The 21,929-nt window shown below is 44.8% G+C and overlaps 2 protein-coding genes and 1 non-coding gene across 3 annotated transcripts in view; 1 reads left to right on the top strand and 2 right to left on the bottom strand.

The window, feature by feature from the left end:
- Nucleotides 1-1,004: 1,004 nt before the first annotated feature.
- Nucleotides 1,005-8,811, bottom strand: DFFA (DNA fragmentation factor subunit alpha). The gene is made up of 6 exons (XM_026519869.4): nt 8,618-8,811; nt 6,691-6,852; nt 5,389-5,531; nt 2,861-3,050; nt 2,512-2,663; nt 1,005-1,800 (listed from the first exon to the last, which is right to left on the bottom strand). Exons 1-6 carry the CDS (start codon nt 8,739-8,741, stop codon nt 1,588-1,590), a joined length of 984 nt encoding a protein of 327 aa, XP_026375654.3. The 5' UTR covers nt 8,742-8,811; the 3' UTR covers nt 1,005-1,587.
- A 1,550-nt stretch (nt 8,812-10,361) lies between these two features.
- Nucleotides 10,362-21,929, top strand: part of PEX14 (peroxisomal biogenesis factor 14) — a 133,884-nt gene continuing 122,316 nt past the window's right edge. Inside the window, exon 1 of the mRNA XM_026519867.4 lies at nt 10,362-10,437. Within this exon, the coding sequence (XP_026375652.1) occupies nt 10,402-10,437 (36 nt within the window). The 5' untranslated portion in view covers nt 10,362-10,401. The remainder of the gene's footprint in view (nt 10,438-21,929) is intronic.
- Nucleotides 18,523-18,627, bottom strand: LOC113270705 (U6 spliceosomal RNA). The gene has a single exon (XR_003321905.1). It is a non-coding gene; the product is annotated as a U6 spliceosomal RNA (small nuclear RNA).

A 21,929-nucleotide genomic window follows, 5' to 3' on the forward strand; every position in this document is an offset into this window, starting at 1 on the left:
CAGTAGGGCGAAGGTGGAGAATGTTGTTAGAATTGGTGAGTAGAGGTACCATTCTGTTTCTGGAATCCAGGCTTCCTTTACCACTGGGCTAAGTGTACAGTGTTCACAGGGCTATTTACTTCTCTTATACCACCGGCACTGTGCCTGCGGTCAGAAATCTTTTGGCAGTTACGTTGTAGACACAGGAGGTCTTTTCCGGTTCTGGTTGACTCCAGCTTATTATGTTGATGTGACAAAACCAGTGATCTGGAGGTGGAAGGGAGAAGAGTGTGTGGACCTAAGAGAGAACACACATGAGTGGGAAGAGCGCTGAGCGCCTCAGTCGGTGAAGCGTCTGCCTTCGGCTCAGGTCATGATCCCAGGGTCCTGGGATCCAGTCCCGCATTGGGCTCCCTGCTCAGCAGGGAGTCCGCTTCTCCCTCCCCCTCTGCCCCCCTCCCCTGCTTGTACGTGTGCATGCGCGCTGATAAATAAAATCTTTTAAAAATTAAGTGGGAAGAGCACTGGAATTAGAACCAGGATCCTGGCCCTCCAATTAGCCTTGTGACATGGGGCAAATCTCTGCACCTCACCGAGCACCACTTGGCTCATGTTGCGTGAGACGACAAGCCACGCCCTGGCCAGCTCACTCAGGCTCCGGTACGGTGACTGCTAATGTGGAGCAGACGGCAAACTGCTAGAAAAATCCCCAGCTGGCATTAGTGACCCTCCAGGGGGATTCTGAAAGTGCGCGGGGATGTTTTCAGTTGTCGTGGGGCCTGCAGGCTGCCACTGGCATTGCGCGGGTGGGGGGGCGGTGCCAGTTCTGCCACGAACAGGATGACCCTGCGTCATGAAGAAATCAGCCCGTATCCTGCATGGATTTGAATGTCACGCTGGACATTCACCTGGATGAAAATCTGTTCCAAATTAGAGGACAAAACCCAAAGACCAAGTTTGTACAGAAACAGGAAGTCTATAAACCAGAAGGCTCTGCTTTGTACCCAGAGAGACTCACAGTCACATCACATGGAGATCAATTTAATGACCTTTCATCCCCCCTGCTGATAAAACATATTAGAAAACTGGAAACAGTCTCACAGTGGTAACAGATATAATTTCACAATTAGAAATGGCGAATTACACTCCCCGTATGTCCCTGCGGTCTGCAAACTTAATATGCGCCTTTACACAAACCAAAAAACTCATTAACTCGAGACACAAGTTTGTGGCCATAAATCAACTCTGTTCTGTCACCTTCTTGACCATCATTTGTGTTTAAAATTCTGCACTTCTGGCTTCAGCACACGGATAGTGAGTCTGAAATGCGACAATTGCTCTTCACTGTCCTTGACAGTTTCTTTCAAATGGAGAACGTAAGAAGGGGTCATCAGAAGAGGTGGGGTACTGTGGATACAGCCTCCTCATTCAAAACAGGTGGAAGGGCTCTTCTGGAAGGGACAGGAGGCTGGTCTTCCAGCCTGTTCCAGGAGAACGTGCTGTAAGGCAGGGGGGCCAGTGGTAAGGCGGCAGCTCGGGTAATCAGGCTGACGGTATTTACTGCGAATACGAATAAGGTCGCAGGCTTTCTGGCGGCGGCGGCGGCGGCTACGTGGGCTCTTGTCTGGCTCGCTTGGGCTCCCGCGGTTCTCCGGGCAGCGAGCTCCTCCTTGCTGACACGCTCCGGAGAGAACGTAGGCTCTGCACCTGCTGGAGACGCAGGCTGAGCTCCTGGTGACAGGCCTGCTGCACTGTTTCTGTCTTCTTTAGGCCCCAGTTCAAGGCAACAGCGAGCGCTTTGGGGTCTTCCTTGGTGACCAACTGCGGCAAGAATAAGAACCTCTGAGAACCATGACCTCTGCTCTACTCACCTACTGCTCTCCGGCTCCCTGAGTTTCTTTAGGGGAGCGAGACCAGGCAGTACCAGCTTATGTTACATCCTGGCGCTGAAATGCCAGAGTTCTTTCACCTTCAGCGGTCACGGGCCTCTTCTTACCCTCCAACACCGCCAGGAAAGATCTCTAGAAAGTAAGGTCCTCCACTTACAGGAACCGTAGCCCTGCCCAAGTCAGCAGGTTTCCTCCCTCCCAGCAGCACGGGGGACAAGGATGAAGCAAGAGAAGCGGCGCCCACTCAGGGATTCTGCATCAGGCTTCTGGTTCCCTGGCTGCGGAGCCAGCACGAGAGGACCCCCTCAGGCGCTCCTTTCACTATGACCGTGCATGTGTCTTGATGGACTACAGATCCCCGTCGAGGGCCGACAGAACCAGAGGCTTGAGCCCTGCCACCCCTCCCTATCTTTGCTCGTTCCATAACCCGCCGTGCCCCAGAGAATAATGTTTGACATCGAGGGGGTGCACCCCGTTTTGTTCAAGCCATTTTGATATAGATTAAATGAGATGTTTCGTAAATGGGCAGCTGTGAGCCAGGGTCTGCCGAGGTGAAAAGCACTCTGGCGCGTGCCTCTGCAGGGCAACACGCACCCCCAGGGGGAGGGCTCGGCGCAGCTCAGGGTCCCTGGTTCTCGCCCACCTCCAAATCCCGACTAGACAGACTCAGCTCTGGGGCCGGCTTCTCCTTCAGTGCCGTAAGGACCTGGCTGGCAAGGGTGATTCCGGAGGAGCTCTTGCGGTTACTCCCCGCGTCGACTGCATCCATCTTGTCACTGAAGCCAGCGTCGGACTCTGCAAAGCAGACGTGAGACGGAGCTGAGACACGGTGTGAGCGCACCGCCGCGCACACCACAGTCAGTCAGGCAAGACGCCCGCAGCTGTGGCTTCCTCCTTGTTTGATCCCGTTATAAACACTGGTTCTCTCCCCAGGAAAAAGGCTGGCCAGGCCCTCGGCCCTCAGGGGGACTCCCCTGGCCAGGGAGTCCTACCTTGCTGCTTTGACAAGACGCTGCCCTCCTTCTCCAAAGCCTGGAGGTAAAGCTCCAAGAGCTGCTTGGACTGACGGGCTTCCTCCCTCTGGTCAAGTACCTGCTGGAGGGTGTTCTGGAGCCCCTGCACCGTGCCGCAACTTTGGCATAGTTCCTGAGCCAGGTCCGAACACGGAACGTCAATGAGCACCTAATAAGCAAAGACGGACTTTAACAAACCTAACCATCTTTCAAAACACAATGGCCCCGACCCGTCCACAGCAGGCTCCCTCCTTCCTTCAGCAATCCGTGTCCCTGCCGCCTCTAGGGAACCCGCCAATGTTTGCCAGCTACACTTCTGGGAGTTTATTCTACGGACAAGCACGTGTGTGAGATGACACTGGTCTAAGTTTTTTGTCGCGCTGTCTGGGATCAGCAGGACTGATGACAACCCAAAGGTCCACCAATGGGGACGACTCTTTAAATAAGTCACGGTACATGCACAAAAGGGAGTACTATGCAGTGGTGAAAAAGAAGTGTCTTTTATATACTGATCTGGAATACTCTCCAAATATTTTTTTAAAAAGATTTATTTATTTATTTTAGAGAGAGAGTGCACACGTGGGTGCGTGAGCTGTGGTGGGGGGCATAGAGAGAGATGGAGAGAGAATCTCCACCAGCCTCCCTGCTGAGCACGGAGCCTGTAGCGGGGCTTGATCTCATGACCCTGAGATCACGACTTGAGCCAAAATCAGGAGTTGGAGGCTCGACCAACAGAGCCACCCAGGTGCCCCTCTCCAAATATTTCTTTAAAAAAAAGTAGGGGCGCCTGGGTGGCTCAGTCGTTAAGTGTCTGCCTTCGGCTCAGGGCGTGATCCCGGAGTCCTGGGATCGAGCCCCGCATTGGGCTCCTCTGCTAGGAGCCTGCTTCTTCCTCTCCCACTCCCCCTGCTTGTGTTCCCTCTCTCCCTGGCTGTCTCTCTCTCTCTCTGTCAAATAAATAAATAAAATCTTAAAAAAAAATAAAAAAAATTTTAAAAAGTGGATATGCTTACACTTGTGTAATATAGGGAAGGAGAAAAAATATTTTTATTTGCTGGTACTTAAAATATCTCTAGAATGGGAAACTGAAAGATTGGTGACCTCTGGGAAGGGAAACCTGGTGGCTAGGAGCAGGAGTCAGATTTTTCACGTAGCTCCTCCCTCCCGCCTTGAGATGTAATTCACACACCACACGATTCACCCATATGAAGGGTATACCTAGGTGGGTTTAGTACGTTCACAGAGTTGTGCAGTCATCGCCAGTTTATACCATTTTCACCAAGCCGAAAAGAACTGTACCCATTAGCAGTTACTCCCTATTTCTTCTCAAAGCTGCCCCAACCCAGTCCTAGGCAGCTGCTCACCTACCTTCTGTCGCTATGGATTTGCCTATTTCGGCCACGTCATATAAATGTACCTATAAAATCTGTGGCCTTTCATGTCTGGCTTCTCTCACTTAGCACAATATTTTGAAGGCTTATCCATGTGACAGCATGTGTTTGTACTTCATTCCTTTTAAGGGCTGAATAATATTCCATTGTGTGGCTAGACCACATTTTATTGAGCAATTTATCAGTGCACGGACATATGGGTTGGTTTTGCTTTTGGGCTACCGGTATAATATCCTTCTGTACCTCGTGGATTTTGAGCCATGTGAATGTATTCATGTTATTTATTCAAATATATAAGTTTGTAAGTTTAAAAAATTACCAAAAAGCCACCTCCTTGGAGGGGACTCCCTTGACCTCCCAATCGAGACTACTAGCCCTGCCGCTCTCGGCACACTGCCTCACCTACTACCCACCTAAGATGCTTCCCTCCATCAGAATTCTGTGTCTGGCTTGTCCACCACTGTACCCCCCTGGACAGAATCCTGCCAGGCACAGGGCAGGGGCTCAAGAAATATTTTTTGGAATTAACACATACTATTTTTATCCCAATTTTACAGGACAGGAAATGTAGGCAAAGAGGCTAAGTTACTGGCTCAAAGTCATAGCGATAGAGCTGGGATTTAATTCGGCTCCTCCCAACTCCGTATTCTTTGGGACTACATCCTTAACTCCCCCCGCCCCCCGCAGTAAGCCTAAATAGGTGGGGCCTGCGCATCTGTATTTTCTCCCTCCCTCCCTCCCTTTCTTTTTTAAAAAATATTTTATTTATTTATTTTGAGAGAGAGAGCAAGAGAGCAGGGGGAAGAGCAGAGGGAGAGAAAGAATCTCAAGCAGATTCCATGCTGAGCACAGAGCCGGATGCGGGGCTCCATCTTACAACCCTGAGATCATGACCTGAGCCAAAATCAAGAGTCGGACATTTACCCGACTGTGCTCCCCGTGCGCATCTGTATTTTCTACCCTAGGTGTGAGAACTAGAAGAGCCTTGCTTGTCATCAAAGCATTGTTTGAAAATGAAGAAATAATGAAATTATTGTGGCAAGACGCATGGAAACTAAGGGGCTGGGGGTGGCGGAGGCCAGATGAGCGTGGCTGCGGGTTGTGGAGGGGGCTTACCTGGAGGTCTTCCTCAGACAGGAGGATGATGCTGGACAGATCTTCTTTCAGCTGCCTGGCCACATTCTTCCACTTCAGCCCTCCCCCACTGTCTGTTTCATCCACATCAAAGGACTCCTGGGAAATCCAAGCCGTGCCTCCATCTGACAAGGGGAGAAGAAGCCAATCACAGGGTAACCTAAAGTGCTAATCTAGGACCTACATTTTCCCTTCTCTTCCACCTTCAATTTATTTCTGTGTGAAACTGCTCTGTACCTTTCTTATGGGAAGAGGCCACTTTAAACCTGATGCATGGTCACGCACACCCAGGATCCTACCGACTTCCCTTTAGGTGAGTTGTTGTGTCTCTGGGTGTGCTCCGTTTTTGTACACAAAAACACTCATTGTCAGCAGCACTTCTCTTGTGCTTGGGGATTATTCTCATCCTTGACTGGAGGAGCTGTAGCCAGTGTTTGCTGTCACTGGGGCTGAGTACAAAGGTGGCTGGCAGAGCCACTGCTGAAGGGTGACTTCCTCAATTTAGTGGCATGGGGACTTTCTAAGGGGACACTTTTTTAGCCTTTGATCCTTGCTCATCACTAATTAGTTCCCTTTGTATCTCCAGTAGTGATGATGGTATAACATTTACTGAGCCCTTTGTGTGTGTCAGGCAAGATCTAAATGCTTTTTATCAGTGGTTCTCAACTGGGAGTGATTTTGCCTCCCCGCAGAACACATTTGACAATGTCTGAAAGCATTTTTGGTCGTCGTAACTGGGGTAAAGAGATACTACCAGCATCTAGTGGCAAAGGCCGAGGTTGCTGCTGAATACCCTGCAATGGACAGGACGGCCCCTACAGCAAAGAATTCTCCAGCACGAAATGTCAGTAGTATTGTTGGGAAACCCTGGTTTGATATATATTATGTTCTATCAGCCCTACAACACCTGAGCAGAGAGAAGTACTATAATTATTACCTCAGTAACATGCTAAGAAGTTAGATAACTTGCCCAAGGTCACATGGCTAGTAAATAATAGTCTGGAGTGAAACCAGGCAGCCTGACTCTGCCTGTGGCACTGATCTCTCTGCCATGCTGCATTTTAGTTACTGTTGGTCTGTAGTTATTTGAGAACCAGGCCCGCGTCTCATTCCTCTTTACCCCGAGACCCAGCACCATGCCTTGGCATGCAGAAGGTGCTCAGTAAATGTTGGTGGCATAGATGCTGAACCAGACAAACAGCAACCTGGTGCCTGTGCAGTAAGAAGAATCACGGTGGATGCTGTATTGCAAAGATAACTTTGTATGTGGCCAGAGTTTCTTACCTGAATTGCTGTATGCCCACTTCTCATTACTGGCCAACGCTACAAACTTAGTATTGGAAGGTAGACACAGGAAGTAATCGTCATCATCAACGATGGTGCCATCCTCTGCCAGGACCAGGGTGACTGGTGCCAGGGACTTGTCAATGGCCAGAATGTCACAGGCTGAGAGGAATAAAATATTTGGCAATTGACAAGTATCCATAAGGAAATTACATCTATCCCTGTACTCTCACTATACACACACACACACACACACACACACACACACACATGCTCCCAGAGCATAGCAGAATTCCCGGTAGTTAATAGTAACTACAACTACTAGCACTAATATACCACTTCCCACATGCCTGGTACTAAGTGCTTTTTGTATACAGTATTCTCCTAAAAATCCTATAAGGTATGTACGATTGTTATTCCCATTTTACAGATGTCAAACCCAAAGCTCAGGGAGGTTAAGTAACTTGTCCAAAATCACAAAGTAAGTGTCAGAGCTGAGATTTAATCCCACAGCCTGACTCCTGAAAAAGTCTCCTGCAGCTGCTCTGCCTCCACATTAAAAGGCCTTCGCATCTTTACTTGGATGAAAAACAAACCAAAGGCTGATCTGATTCCTTGTGAATGAGCAGTCTTTCACTCATTTACTCAGTGGTCATCTTAAATTCTCCTGTGTCAAACATCAAAAGAAAGAAGGAAAAGAATAGAAAAAAAGGAAATGCTTTGTGTTCTTTGTAGCCTCGTTCTTTGCAGCCTTTCTAACCTATAGGAAGGCACAAGAGAAGTACAAGTTTGTGTCGGTAGCTTCTCATCTTTATTGTCAAAGGGCAAGAAGCTTGTCCGGGGCAGGCCTGTACCATCCCATTTAGTGATGACAAAGCCTAAATTGCAAATGGGATAAAAGAGAGCAGCAAAGTAGCCACGAGACTACATATATGGTTGGGCGATGTTGTCCAGCACCCAAATAGAGCAGTAAGCCTTGCAAAGGCTGAGCTCCAGAGAACATAAACACTTAACACAAGCTCTGTGCCAAGTGCATACAGCCAATGCGCTCAAGGGGAACAAAAACTTCAGTACCCTAATGCTAAGAAAAAAAATACGTGAATGTTAATATGGCAAAAACCATCTCACTAAAGCATTTATAATGCTTTGGCTGCTCCTGGGTCTCTGAAAGATTTCTGTCTGGTACCTTTTGGGTCTTGGTGGCTCTGAGAGGAAGCACTGAACACTGACACCCCCTTTGACTACATTCCCGGGGAACACTCGGCCCAGTAGAACTTCTGTGGATAAACAATCCACAGAGCTACCAGCTCCTAATACTTTTAAGTCCTGTAAATATAGCATCTGCCTTGAGAGTTCCAACAATCCTGTAAAGCAGGGCTGGAAATATTATACCCATTTTGCTGATGAGAAAACTGAGGGTCATGGGCTGCTTAAGTACAAGGTCAAGCAGCTAGTAAGTGTGGGGCCGGGACTCAGAACTCTGGTCACTCAAAGCACCTGCTCCTTGTCTGGAACTCCGGAATGGTCGGCAGCAGCTCCCTCTTCGCCGCACAAGTGCCTGCCAGAACTGACGGTGGAAAGGCGCTCCCACCCCGCCGGGGGATCAGCCAGGGGGTGGGGGCGCCGGTATCACCGTAGGGAGCCCGGTGGCTGGGTCTGGTCCAAGATCTGAGTGATTTTTAGGCAAGGCACCTAAGTCGAGTCGGTCTTAATTTGCATATTGCTTCCCGTCTACCTTCCCACCATTAGGAGTCTCACACGACGTAATCGCTTTGAAATTTGTCAATCGCTCTGCCCACGTCGGTTATTTCTGTCCCAAGTCGCTCCTGCTGACCCCTCCTTGCCCCTGCCAGACATCCTCACCCTGCCCGGCTCCCCGCAGCCCCCGCCCCGGCCCCCACAACCTCCGCCCGCGCCCCGCGCCCACCCTTGCTCCTCAGCTCCTCCAGGCAAGAGGCCGCCACGCCGTGCTGCTCGCGGCTGTGGTTGCGGCGCAGCAGACACGGTTTCAGAGCCCGGGTCTCAGTCTCGGCTTCCTCAGCCACCTCCATCCTCTTCAGGGTGGAACCTGACTGACTCGGGGAAGTCTAGGCGGCTCTGCGGGGCGCCCTCCCCGGTCCTGCGGCGTGCCGGGAGTTGTAGTTCTCTTTGCGGCAAAGCACGCGTGGGACCAAGGCACGCCGGGAGATGTAGTTCTAGTTGCCGCTTATCACGTTCGGCTCCGGGGGCATGCCGGTAGCTGTAGTCTCTGGGTTCGAAACCGACTATGTTATGTTGCTCAAATCCGCCCAGAGGAGTGTTTTTCTACTTTATATTTAGGAGTTTCAATAGCGGGATCAAAATGAGGTCAATAGGGATTTATTTTGCATTATGAAAGACACGCATGTATACTTCCTTGGGTTTTTAGAGCACTCCTGTTTACATATATAGATGCATATTAATATTTAAACGAAACAGTCTGTCTTTGTACTGTATTAATTTGTTTTCCCTCTCCAAACTGAAAATATATGTAAGACGTCCCAACCCTCAGGATAATCTGAAGGAAGTCAATTTTTAAAATTGATGAGTGTAGTTTTCAGTCCTGCTGAAAATGTGACAGAGAAGCATAAGATACTCGCACATTTCCACCAGTTCGATTCCCTGCTTTAGCTGTGCAAATTGGGTTGGGATCCCAGAACAAAATGCTTACATAACTAAATTAAACATTAAGGTCTCAAAGAAATCAGAGGGGAAAGGGAAAATGAGAACCTCATCACTGTTTGAGACTGTCCAGATGCTGCTTGGTAATAAATTCATCTTCGTTCTAATACTTCGTTCTAATATTTACCGCCTCTGAAAAAATTTAACATTAAAATAATAATTAAAAAATCAAAAAGGTTCCTCCCTTAAAAGGGGGGGCATATTACGTAAACGAGAAATAGCCTATATTCATTCAGAGTCTCTCATATTTTGTTTATAAGAAAATAAGATATTACCTCATAAGAAAAGGGTAGGCATTTAAAACAGCGTTTGGTAGGGGGAATTGTTACTTGAGGCAACCCTTTTGAATACTCCATAATCAATCAAAACACAACTGCAATACGAACTGACCGGTAGTTCTAATACATGCAAACTTTTCGTGTAATTTTATACTTAGCTTAAAATTTAACAACTCAACCACTATAAAGTAAGAATGTAGAAGCCTCTCTTCTGTTAAAAGCCCCGTTCAGTGTCCTCCTAATAGATCTGCAAACCGTTATCAGACTCCTATCTCCAAGATGCTGTAATTATGTGTGCAGGAGCTGGGTTTTGGATCTTTTTATTTCTAGTGGCTACCAAAGTGCCTGGCAAATAATAGGCGCTCAACAAATGGTACTGAACTGAACCATTTATTAATTAATTTCCAAGTTTCTTCCCATTCATTCATTTATTAAAGACTTAGCGAGTCCCTGCTTGTGCCCAAGGCACCGTGGGGATGGACAGAGATTTAATTCAATGAGAATAATACACATATAAAAATGCAAAAAGGACGGACTTAGGATCTTCCTGGCCAGCGGAGACCGAACGGCAATAGTGCGAGGTGACCCAGACGTGGGAGTTCGCTCATCTTCCCTACTTGCCCGCCATCGACCGGCTCAGTTCCGGCTACTTTGGTCTGGGCGGGTGAGAAAGAGCGAGGGCGCTTGGGAGAAGCCTCGCCCAGCGGCGATAGATTAGTTAGGCCTCAGAAAGATGGCGTCCTCGGAGCAGGCAGAGCAGCCGAGCCAGGTAAGGGGAGTGGGACTGCCCCGCCGTAGTGGCGGGCACCCCGGCTGGAGGGGGCGCTCGGCGTGCGGTTAGGAGCCGGGCGGAGGCCCTGAGCCTCCCTAGCCGGTGGCCCCGACCTCTTGCCCCCTCCTGGGCCCCGCCCCTCCCCAGGTCCTCGCCTCCAGGCCCCTCCCCCGGTGACCCCTCTTAGACGACATTCCCGAGCCAGGGCTCGGGGGCGCCCGCGGGCCCCTCCTTCCAGCCTGAGGGCCCCTCGGGCCCCGCTTGCACTCGGCCGGGACGGTGGCAGGACCCTTGAGAAGCTTCCAGCCTTGAGCTGCAAGGGCCCCTGCTTGAGGAGAGAGGGGTGAGAAGCTCGATCATTCTCGGTTGTCCCCTCCCAGGAGGGCCCAGACTCCATCAAGGTTCCCACTCTCCCAACAGTCTCAGCCTTCCTGAGGTGGCCCCACTGCCAGCCTCTTCGTCACCTTTGCGCCTTCTCTGCCAAATTGGGAGGGTCGGAAATGTACTCGGACCCTCTCAGTGCGTTGGTAGGAAGGGGACTCACTTGTAAACAACAGACGCCGCCGGGCTTTTGGCTGAGGATCCGTCCTTGCTTCCCACAGTTTGGTTTTCTTGACCAAAGGACTCTGCTCTAGCTTTTCAGCCACAGATTCAGCCAAATCCCACTCCATTAAGGGGACCTTGAGGACCAGTGTTCTTGCCTGTACGTCTGCTGTCAGGAAGCAGTGGATGATAAGGCCTATGAAAGGATGTGAAATTCAAAGGTGGGGTAGGCTGGAGTGAGGTGGATGGGGTAAGCGGTACCTTGCATTTACTGAGGGTGTGCTGTGATGCTGGGGACAAATTAACGTTTACCATCTCATTTAGTGCTCATTACGACCTTTATGAAAATCAGGCTATTAACCACCATTTCACAGAAGTGGATGCTAAAGGTCTGTAACATGCCCTAAATCATGTGCCAGATTGGGTCTGGATTTAAACCCAGATGTGCGTAACTCCACCAGTTAGCCACACATGCTTAAATTTAGTTAAGATTAGACAGAGGAAGAAGAAAATGGTTTCAGTCTGGACTTCATCATTCACCTCTCACCTCCTTGAAACACCTGTAGTCTTTTCACAGCCTACTGGTATTTCACTTCGTTCCTTGGCAGAAGAACACTCCTTAAAGTTTCTTGCTGTTGTATTCTTCATGATACGTCTATTACAGGAATAGCACTTAAAGGAGCTGTGTGTTCCCCAGACCAGCTTCTGTTAGCAGAGCGGGTGATTCAGAAAGAAGATGTCTGGATTGTAAAATAAGGGAAATAACTAGGGCTGATTCTGGCCTTCTCACTGTCAGAAATTCTGGAGTGTGGGAGTGTCTCAGAGGAGGGGCCCTCCTTTCTTGCCTTATCCCACTTAGCTTGCTGCTATGCTAAGGCTCCTCAGAATCTGGGCTTTTCTGAACTGTTATATGTTAGGAATGCCCACAGCCAGGGATTAAAGGTGCCTTCCGTCCCTGATTCCTCTAGGACTTTTAATTTGCCAGTGCTGTGAAGGTTACTAAAAAGCTTGCCACTTGGAACCATTGTAGTGCCGAAGGATTCCTTTGGTTCTGGAAATTGTCCTCTGTACATGTGGAAGGGACCTAAGGTCCTTTGAGGGTGTTTGGCCAGCACTTGTTTGGTTTTCAGTTCTGCTTCTCCTTTGCCCTCTTTCCCAAAGCTGGTAGAGATGGGATTGCATCAGAGTACACTGACAGTTTTGGGAAAATTTGAGTTCTTCATGCCAACTTCTGTCACTGTCTAACAATAAGCTGCAAATGCACACTTATGAAGTGAACCAGCTCTCCTCAGCAGTTGATTATCATTTTATTTTCAAGTCCTGATCTACTTGGCTTCCCATTTCTCTAGTCAAAGCAGAGTGGAATTGAAGAACTATTTGGAGAATTTCCCGCAAACCTGGTTTGTAAGAAAGAACACATTTTGCCTTTGGGGCTGAGTCAGTATTTGTTTCATAGAAGGTTTGTTGGTTGGCCTTGTGGAGCCTCAGTCTCTCATTTTGAAAGATACAGGGTGATAGCCAACCCTTTCTTCCTTTGAGAGGCAGTGTAGAACAGTGGTATGCGCTCCCAGGCCATCCCTATTGGCTTAGAATCCCAGCCCCACTACTTACAGCTGGGTGATCTTGGACAAGGTAATTCTTTGGCTCTCGTTTCTCCAGTTGCAAACCGGGAATAATACTTGTGCCTATCTCATAGGGTTTCTCTGAGGGTAAATAAATTAACTTATTTTATTTTATTTATTTATTTTAAAGATTTATTTATTTGAAAGAGAGAGTGTACACATGTGTGTGCAAGCAGGGGAGGGGCAGAGGGAGAGGGAGAAAGAGTCTCAAGCAAACTCCCCACTGAATGTGGAGCCTGATGGAGGCTTGATCCCATGATCCTGAGATCACGATCTGAGCCAAAACCAAGAGTCGGACACTTAACCAATTGAGCCACCTAGGTGTCCCTAAATTAACTTAATTTTAGAACAGTGCCTGACATAGTGTGTTATCTGTTATTATTGGATTCATTAAACTCTGGATTTTCACTCACAAACGAGAAATCTTTCTTTAAGCCTTATTATTATAATTTTTGGGGGGGTATTTTTTTTTTCATATATTGACTACTGGCCCACTAAAATTTTTTATTTGTTCCGGAGTAACTTCCGTCCAATTTAAAGGAATACCCTGAATGCTGGTGTTTATCCTAGTTGTCCTTTGTGACTTTTAGATATCAGTGACATACTTGCTTTTTTCATGATGGCGGTCTTTTTAGTCTTTCTTCAAGATGGTCTGTTGGAGTTAGAAATCACATTTATTGCTTCCTGTCCTTGTTCTGTTTTCCCCATGTTACTCTAGTTTGCATGGTTGATCTCTTATGAGAGGCCCTTTCTAGTCTGTACATGGTATGGCCCATTGGAATGGGTGCTACTATCCCTATTTCTGTACTTCTCCACCAGTTGTCGTCAATGAAGAGCTTGTTTAGTGGTTATTGAATATTGAATATATTAGAGAACATAGATTTCAAATCTGTTGAGATTCCCTGGATATAGTGCATTTGGGATTGCGAGAACACAGAACCTGGGAAGGGAGAAGAACACGGTGAAGACAGTAAGGAGTAGAAGAGCATGGCCTTGTATCGAGACAGACTTTGAACTCCAGCACTCACTCGCTCTTGGACTTGCCACTCCACATCTCTGACCCTGTTTTCCCCTTTGTAAAATAATAATTACCCTAAAGGGTTGTTCTGAGGGTTGACTGAAATCGTGGATGTAAAGAGCATCTGCTGCACAGTCAGTGCTCGGTGAATGTTAGTTTCCTTCTCCAAGAATCTGTGGGCAGTTTTGGAAGTCTGCTGAGCTCTTGAATAACGGTAGTTCAAATGAGATATTTTCCCCCTCAACTCTTTTCTATTTTGAAAAACTTCCAACCTTTAGAAATGTTGAAAAAATAATACAGAGAGCTCTTGTAAAACTCCTATAAAAACTTCAAGATACACTGTTTACATTTTGCCAGATTTGCTTTATTTCTGTCTCTTTACATGTATTTTTTTAAAGATTTGAGAGTGAGTTACAGACATCACGGTACTCCATCCTAGAATACCTCACCTTGTCATAAGAGTGAGGTTATTCTCTTATATAACCGTAATACCATTATCACACAAGAAATTTAGTATTGATAAAATATTATTTGATAATACAGTCCACATTCAGATTCTCCCAATTAAGACAAATCCAAATCCAATCAAGAAATAGGGGTTGATTTTTCTCTTTAGTATGCTTTAATCTAGAATGATCCCCTCGTCTTTAAATTTTTTCTTTTTTTTTTTTTAACTGAAGTTTAACATATACCCAGAAAGCACACAAATTATGTGTCCAGCTTGGTGAATTTTCAGAGGGAACATACTTGTGTAACCAGTACTTACATTAAGAATTCAAACATTACCAGGACCTCAGAAGCCCCCCTGGTGTCCTTCCTGTCACTGCCCAACCCCCTAAAGGTTGCCCCTATCCTGACTTAAAAGTCATAGATTAATTTAGTAGCTTATTGAGTGACAAAGTCCTTATGGCCAAAAACTTTACTGCGGAATTCTAATAGGTGTGTTGTGGTCAGTTTAATGAGTTTCGACTTGTATATGTATATACCTGTGTATGTATATACCTGTGTATATGTATATACCTGTGTATGTATATACCTGTGTATGTATATACCTGTGTATATGTATATACCTGTGTATGTATATACCTGTGTATGTATATACCTGTGTATATGTATATACCTGTGTATGTATATACCTGTGTATATGTATATACCTGTGTATATACCTGTGTATATGTATATACCTGTGTATATACCTGTGTATATGTATATACCTGTGTAACCACCACCACAGTCAAGATCGAAACAATTCCAGTATTTGTAAATGTTCCCTTTTGCTGTGTCCCAGTAAGCCCTAGCCTTTGGCCTCAGGAAATCTGAACTGCTTTCTGTCACTATTGATTATATTTGTCTTTCCTAGAATTACATATGAATGAATTCATAATGTATGTATTTTGTGTCTCACTTCTTTTGCTCAGAGTAATGTTTGTGAAACTTAACATTGTTGTATCAGTAATTCATTACTTTTTATTGGTAATATTCTCTCATATAGATATATCACAATTTATTGATCTGTTCACCAGTTTATGGACATTTGGATTCTGTTAATTATCTATTGCTGCATAAGTATTACAACAAATTTACACAAATTACCAAAAAGAGCACACATTTTTTTTGTTTCAGTTTCTGTGAGTCAGGACACAGTTTAGCTGAGTCTGACAAGGCAAGAAATCAAGGTGTCTGCTGGGGCTGTGATCTCATCTGGGTCTCGACTGGAGAAGGATCTGCTTCCTAGCTCATGTGGCTATTGGCAACATTTAGTTCCTTGTGGCCTGAAGACTGAGTACCTCAGTTTGTTATTGGCAGTCAGCCAGAGGCTGCCCTCATTTTTTTGCCACAGGGGTCTTCCTAACATAGTCACTTGGCTTCCTCAAAGCCAGTAAGGAAGAGTCTCTTAGCAAAATGGACATTACAGTCTTACATAGTGTAACCACATACATGTAATTACATTCATCCTGTCATCTTTGCCATGTCCGGTTGGCTGGAAGCAAGTCACAGGTCCCGCCCACACTCAGTGGGACCACACAAGGGCAGAATACTAGGAGGTGGGGATCCTGGCAGTCACCTTAGAGTCTGTTCCCCCACATGATTGGTTCTAGTTTGGGGCTACTATAAATACTCATGTATTGTGAGGAGATATATTCTCATTTTTTTTCGGTAAATACTTATGAGTGGAATTGCTGGGTCATATGGTAAGTATACGTTTAGTCTTATAATAAATTGCCTAAGTGTTTTTGCAAAGTTTTACTATTTTTTATTCTCACCAGCAGTATATGAACATTCCACTTGTCCTACATCCACACCCACACTTGGTATTGTGTCTTTTTAATTTTAGCCATTCTACTGAGTGTGTAGTGGTATTTCTTTGTGGTTTTAATTTACATCTTTGTGATGACTAATAACATTAGGATCTTTTCATGTGCTTACTGGTAGAGGCTGGGGTTCATTTTTTTTCCCCCATATGGATATGACTTATTCCAGTATCATTTGTTGAACAGGTTACCCTTTCTCCATTGAATTATCTTGCCACCTTTGTCAAAAATTAAAAAATTGGGGGCACCTGGGTGGCTCAGTCGGTTAGGCATCTGCCTTCGACTCATGTTGTGATCCTGGATCCAGTCCAGGAATCAAGCCCCACATTGGGCTCCTTGCTCAGTGGGGAGTCTTTTTCTCCCTCTGCCCTTCACCCTACTCTTGCTCTCTCTCTCAAATAAATAAATAAATCTTTAAAAAAATTAAAAAATTGTATATACATAGGTCAGTTTCTGAGCTCTGTTTTGTTTCATATCTCTGTCTATCCTAATGCAAATGAAACACTGTCTTGATTGCAGTAGATTTATAGTAAGTCTTAAAATCAGGTAGTGTAGTGTCTTTTGACTTTATTGTTTTTCAGAATTGTTTCAGCTTTGGTCCATTGCATTTCCATACAAATTTTAGAATCAGTTTATCAATTCTTACAAAAAAGCTTGTTGTGATTTTTATTGGGATTGTGTGGAATCTATAGATCAATTTGGGGGAGAATTGACATCTTTTCAATATTGATCTTCTAATTCATTAACACGTGTCTCATTTATGTTGTCTTTTAAATTTTCAGTAGTGTTTTGTAGCTTTAAGTTTGGAGGTCATGTACACATTTTGTTAAATTTCTCTATTTTGGCATGCTGTTTATGGATGTCATGCTGAAATTTCATTTTTAATTGTTGAATGCTAGTGTATAGAAATAAAATTGTATCATTGTTTACAATGGTCGTACTATGGAAACAGCCCAAATGTGCACTGATAGGTAAATGAATAAAGAAGATGTGATATATATTTATATATATATATGCATTTTATATATATACACATACACACACATATGAATACATATAATGGAATATTATTCAGCTATAAAAAAGGATGAAATCTTGCCATTTGCAGCAACATAGGTAGAGCTGGAGAGTATAATGCTAAGTGAAAGAAGTTGGAGAAAGACAAATACCATATGATTTCCCTCGTATGTGGAATTTAAGGACAAAGGCAAAGGAAAAACTAGAGAGACAAATCAAGAAACAGACTCTTAACTATAGAGAACAAACCGATGGTTGCTAGAGGTGAGGGGATGGGTGAAATAGGTAACAGGGATTAAAGAGTGTACTTATCGTGATAAAAATAAATAAAATTGAGTTTGTATGTTGGTCTCGTATCTGTAACCTTGTTACACTCACTTTAAAATTCTAATAGCTTTTTTTTTGTAGATTGTGTGATTTCTCTGTAGATGATCCTGTCATCTGCAAATAAAGATAGCTTTGCTTACTGCTTTCCAATCTATATACTCTCTAGGACTTCTCATACAATGTTAAGAGGAATATTGAGAATAGACATTCTTGCCTTATTCTTGATCTTTGGAGAAAATTCAGTCAGTCTTCACATTTAAATATGTTATTAGCTGTAAGTTTTTTTGAAGGTGCCCTTTATCAAATGGAAGGAATTATTTTTTTTTCAACTTTTTAATTTGTTGAGTGTTTTTAAAAAAATTATATGTGTTTTGACTGTTGTCCCGTGTTCTTTTTGCTGTCTGTTGATCCTGTTGTTTTCTTGATTAATATGATGATTCATATTGATTGATTTTCAAATGTTAAACCGACTTTCTGTTTGTTGGATAAATTCCACTTGGTTACGATGTATGATCCATTTTATATATTGCTGGATTTGGTTTGTTAGTATTGTTAAGGGTTTCTTCATTTTTGTTTAAGAGAGGTATTGATTTGTAGTTTTGTGTGTGTCTGTGAAATCTTTGTCTAGTTTTGCTATTAGGTAATGTGGGCCTCATAGATGGAGTTGGGAAATCTTACCATTTTTTCTTTTTTCTGAAATAGTCTGTAAGATTGGCATTACTTTTTCCTTAAATGTTTACTTGAATTCACCAGTGAAGCCACCTGGGCCTAGAATTTTCTTTTTTAAGTTTCATTACATACTTAATTTATTTTTAATTTTTTAAATTATTTATTTATTTATTTTTAAAGATTTTATTTATTTAGAAAGAGAGAGCACAAGAGCAGGGGGAGGGCAGAGGGAGATAGAATCTCAAGCAGACTCTTTAAAAAATCTAAATAAGTAAGTAAACGAGAATTGATAATAGGAAAAAATCTGGAAAAATCCCAAATGTTTGGAAATTAAACAACAGATTTCTAAATTAAGGGTGAAAGAAGAAATCATAGGGGAAGTAAGAAAATATTCTGAGCTGAACAAAAATGAAAACAATATAATTTAAATTTGTGGACTACAACCAGAGCGGTGCTGGGAAGGAAATAACATTTTGAGTACCATACTAACTTTAGAAAATATGCTAGAGAAATAAGAGCAAATGAAACCCAAAACAGAAGGAAAGAAAGAAATGAAAAATTCTACACATTACAAAAAAACATGGAATGCTTCACAAATTTGCATGTCATCTTTGTGCAGGGGCCGTGCAAATCTTCTCTGTTGTTCCAATTTTAGTATATGTGCTGTTGAAGCAAGCACATATTTTATTTTGTGTTTATTTTTGAGATATATTTTCACTGGCTATAGAATTCTAGGTTGACAGGTTTTCCCCTCACAGGCATTTTAAAGATACAGTGCTACTGTGTTTTTTATTGGGCTTGCAGGTCTTCTGATCAGAAGCATGAAGTCATTCTTAGTCTTGATTAATATTTGTAGGTAGTGGTTCTCTTTTTTTCTGGCTGCTTGTAAGATTTCCCCCTTTTCATGAGTTTTTAGCAATTTGATTGTCTAGTGCGTTAGAATGCTTTTGTGTTTGCTTTGCTTAGGGTTTGTTGAGCTTCTTGCATTTGGGAGGTTGTCATTTTCATCAAACTTGGAAAATTTTCAGCCATTATTTCTTCAAATATTTTTCATTCTTTTTCCTTTTTTTTCCCTTTGTCCTTCATTTTGGTCAGTTTCTGTTGCTGTTTCTTCAAGTGCACTTACCTTTTCTTCTGCAGAATCTAATCTGTCACTCCCATTCAGTGAAATTTTTATTTCCGATATTATATTTTCATCTCTAGAAGTTCTGCTTTCTTTTTATGCGATATATTTCTCTCTTACTATGATCCAGTTTTCCTTTGAATTTTCTTTTTATTGAGGCATAATTGACATGTGTATATTAGTTTCAGGCGTGTAACATATTGATTCAGTGTATGTGTTTTTAAAACTGCATTAAGTTCTTGAATAAGGTTGTTAACGCTTATCTTAATGTTGTCTGTGAATGATTTCTTCTAATTTTTCTTACTATTATGGATCACACTTCCCTGCCTCTTGATGTCTTTGAGATTATTGAGTGGGTGCTGATGCTGTGAATTTTACATTATTGAGGGTCTGGATTTTGTGGTCTTACTTTAAAGAGTGTTGAGATTTGTTCTGGTGGGTAGTTAAGTTACTTTTGGTTCATTTTGATTCCGTCAAGTCCCGTTTTTAAGCTTTGTTACGGTGGATCTAGGGTGGCCTTCACCCTCGGGATAAGCTGCCCTTCCCCTACCAGGATGTGGCCCCTCCAGGTCTCTACTGAGTGCTCGGACGGAGCAGTGAGCACACCCCACTCTGGTGCTGGTGGCTCATGAGGCCTTTGAGGGCTTTGGGAGCCATTAACCTCATGGCTTCTTCACTGCTGTTTCTCAGCCTTGTGGAGTTTCACTCTGTGCGTGCACACGTTTTACTGTGCAGCAAGACGTAAGGGAACCTCTGTGCAGATTTCTGGAACTCTCTTTGGGCATAGCCCTCTCCTCTCTGGAACTCTGTCTGCAGCTCTCAGCTCCCTTAGTCTCCCTGAACCCTAATCTCTGTTTCCTCAACTCAACAAGAGACCGCTATGCTCTGCTGGGATTCCCTCCCTCACACCCCCTTTCTTAGTCTGAAACATGCCTCTTGGCAGAAAACCAGAGTGACCTTAGGGCTCACATCATTTGTTTCTGTTCTGTCAGGAATCACTACTGTCCAGTGTCTACAAACAGTGGTATCATGTATTTGGTTTAGTTTTCTAATTGTTCACAGTGGGAGGTTAAGTCTGATCCTGATGACTCCATCACAGACAGAGCAGAAGTCTGTAGGTCGATTTTGAGCAGAGGGGCATTAGGATATAACTTCTGTCATCTCACCCTGAACGTGAGGTGGAGGTATTTTTCCCATTATTCCCACGGATGGGGAGACTGAGGTTCAGGGAGGTTGAGTGCTGTACCCACAGTCGCTCCGTTCCTGGTGCCAAAGTTCATGCACTTGCCTCTATGCCAGTGCCTCTCAAAAAATAACTGTTGAATTGAACCGTATTCTACTCTGCGAAGAGCTGCAGGCCAGACCGACACAGGACATACTCGGAGTTACACAGCCACGTGGCCGGTGTGGGACGGGATGTTCTGTCAAGTGCTCGGATCTGAGCTGCGTGTGCCGTCGGTCTTTGCTGTGCCTCCGGGCCAGTGCTTGGGGACACCTTCTGGCTGGGGAAGGTCAGCGCCTGGGCAGCAGGACTGAGAGCGACTTTGTGCCTAATAAACTGGGAGCATTTCTCTCTGCCACTCTGGTCTTTTTCTGTCTGTTCGTTTTTTGTTTTTTTTTTTTAATTATTTATTTGACAGAGAGAGACAGCCAGCGATAGAGGGAACACAAGCAGGGGGAGTGGGAGAGGAAGAAGTAGACTCCCAGTGGGGCAGGGAGCCGGATGTGGGGCTCGATCCCAGGACTCCAGGATCACGCCCTGAGCCGGAGGCAGACCCTTAACCACTGTGCCACCCAGGCGCCCCTGTGTGTTCGTTTTTTAACACCGCCTTACGCTCCTGCTCTTGTTTCCTTCCTGCTGTCTGCATTCTGGCCGCTAAGGATCCTGACGGTGCATTGCTTTAGAGCGTGTTTCTTACACCTTTGCAGTGGGCTTCAGCTGGTGATTTCTAAGCCTTACTATTAGTATTATTTTTAAAGTCAAGACCACCCTGTCAGAATTTCCAGGATCAAGGTGAAATTTAATTTGTAGAGATTTGTCTCAAGCCAGAAGATAGACTTGACCACTTAAGAGGGGTTGATGCAGGGGTAGGTGTTTGAGAAGTGTTGGGCTTTCATAAAAGCTGGGTTAGTGAGCCGGACGGACCTGCACGTGCTGGGGTGGAGCTTCTGACAGGCAGTTGTCTGCTCAGACCTTTGCCCTTCTTTGAAGCGACACCTAGAGCTGCCTGTGAAAGATGGTCAGCATTCTCCAAGGGGTCCTGTTGGTGTTTGGATGGAACAGTTCTTCATTGCATGCAGTCCTGGACATAGAGCCTCCCAAGCCTCTGTCTTCTAAATGCCAGTGAGAGATTCCCTGGCATTGTGACAGCAGAACCCCCCCCCCCCCGACATTTTCAGATGCCCCTCTGGGGTGTGTGCGTGGGGGGTGATTCTGCTCTGGGGTTGAGAACCACTGGACCACAACACTGCGCTGGGGAGTAGGCCAGGTTTGTGTTAAGTTGCAGAGGAAATGTCCCAGGGACGGACACGTGTCCTGCTGTGGTTCTCTGCTTGCTTCTTTTGTGCGTTTGTATATGAAGTGATCGCTTTGTTTTAGCTTTTTTTAGTTAAAAAAAGCTTAAGATCATATTTATTGGGTACTGGTGATATTTTAAGTGCCGAAGATCAGCCTTCAGTAAGATGGTAAAGTGCCTTCCTTTAAGGAGCTTAAAATCTAGTGGGGATAGAGAGGTGATAAACTAGTTATCAAGTGAAGAATCTCAGATTGTATTATCAAGGAAATCAGTGTGGAGCGTAGTAAGGATGAAGGCTGTTTTGGTTATCAAGAAACCATTTTCTAAAGAACACTGAGATGA

This window comes from Ursus arctos, unplaced genomic scaffold (genome assembly GCF_023065955.2).
Source record: "Ursus arctos isolate Adak ecotype North America unplaced genomic scaffold, UrsArc2.0 scaffold_32, whole genome shotgun sequence".
Lineage (NCBI taxonomy): Eukaryota > Metazoa > Chordata > Mammalia > Carnivora > Ursidae > Ursus > Ursus arctos.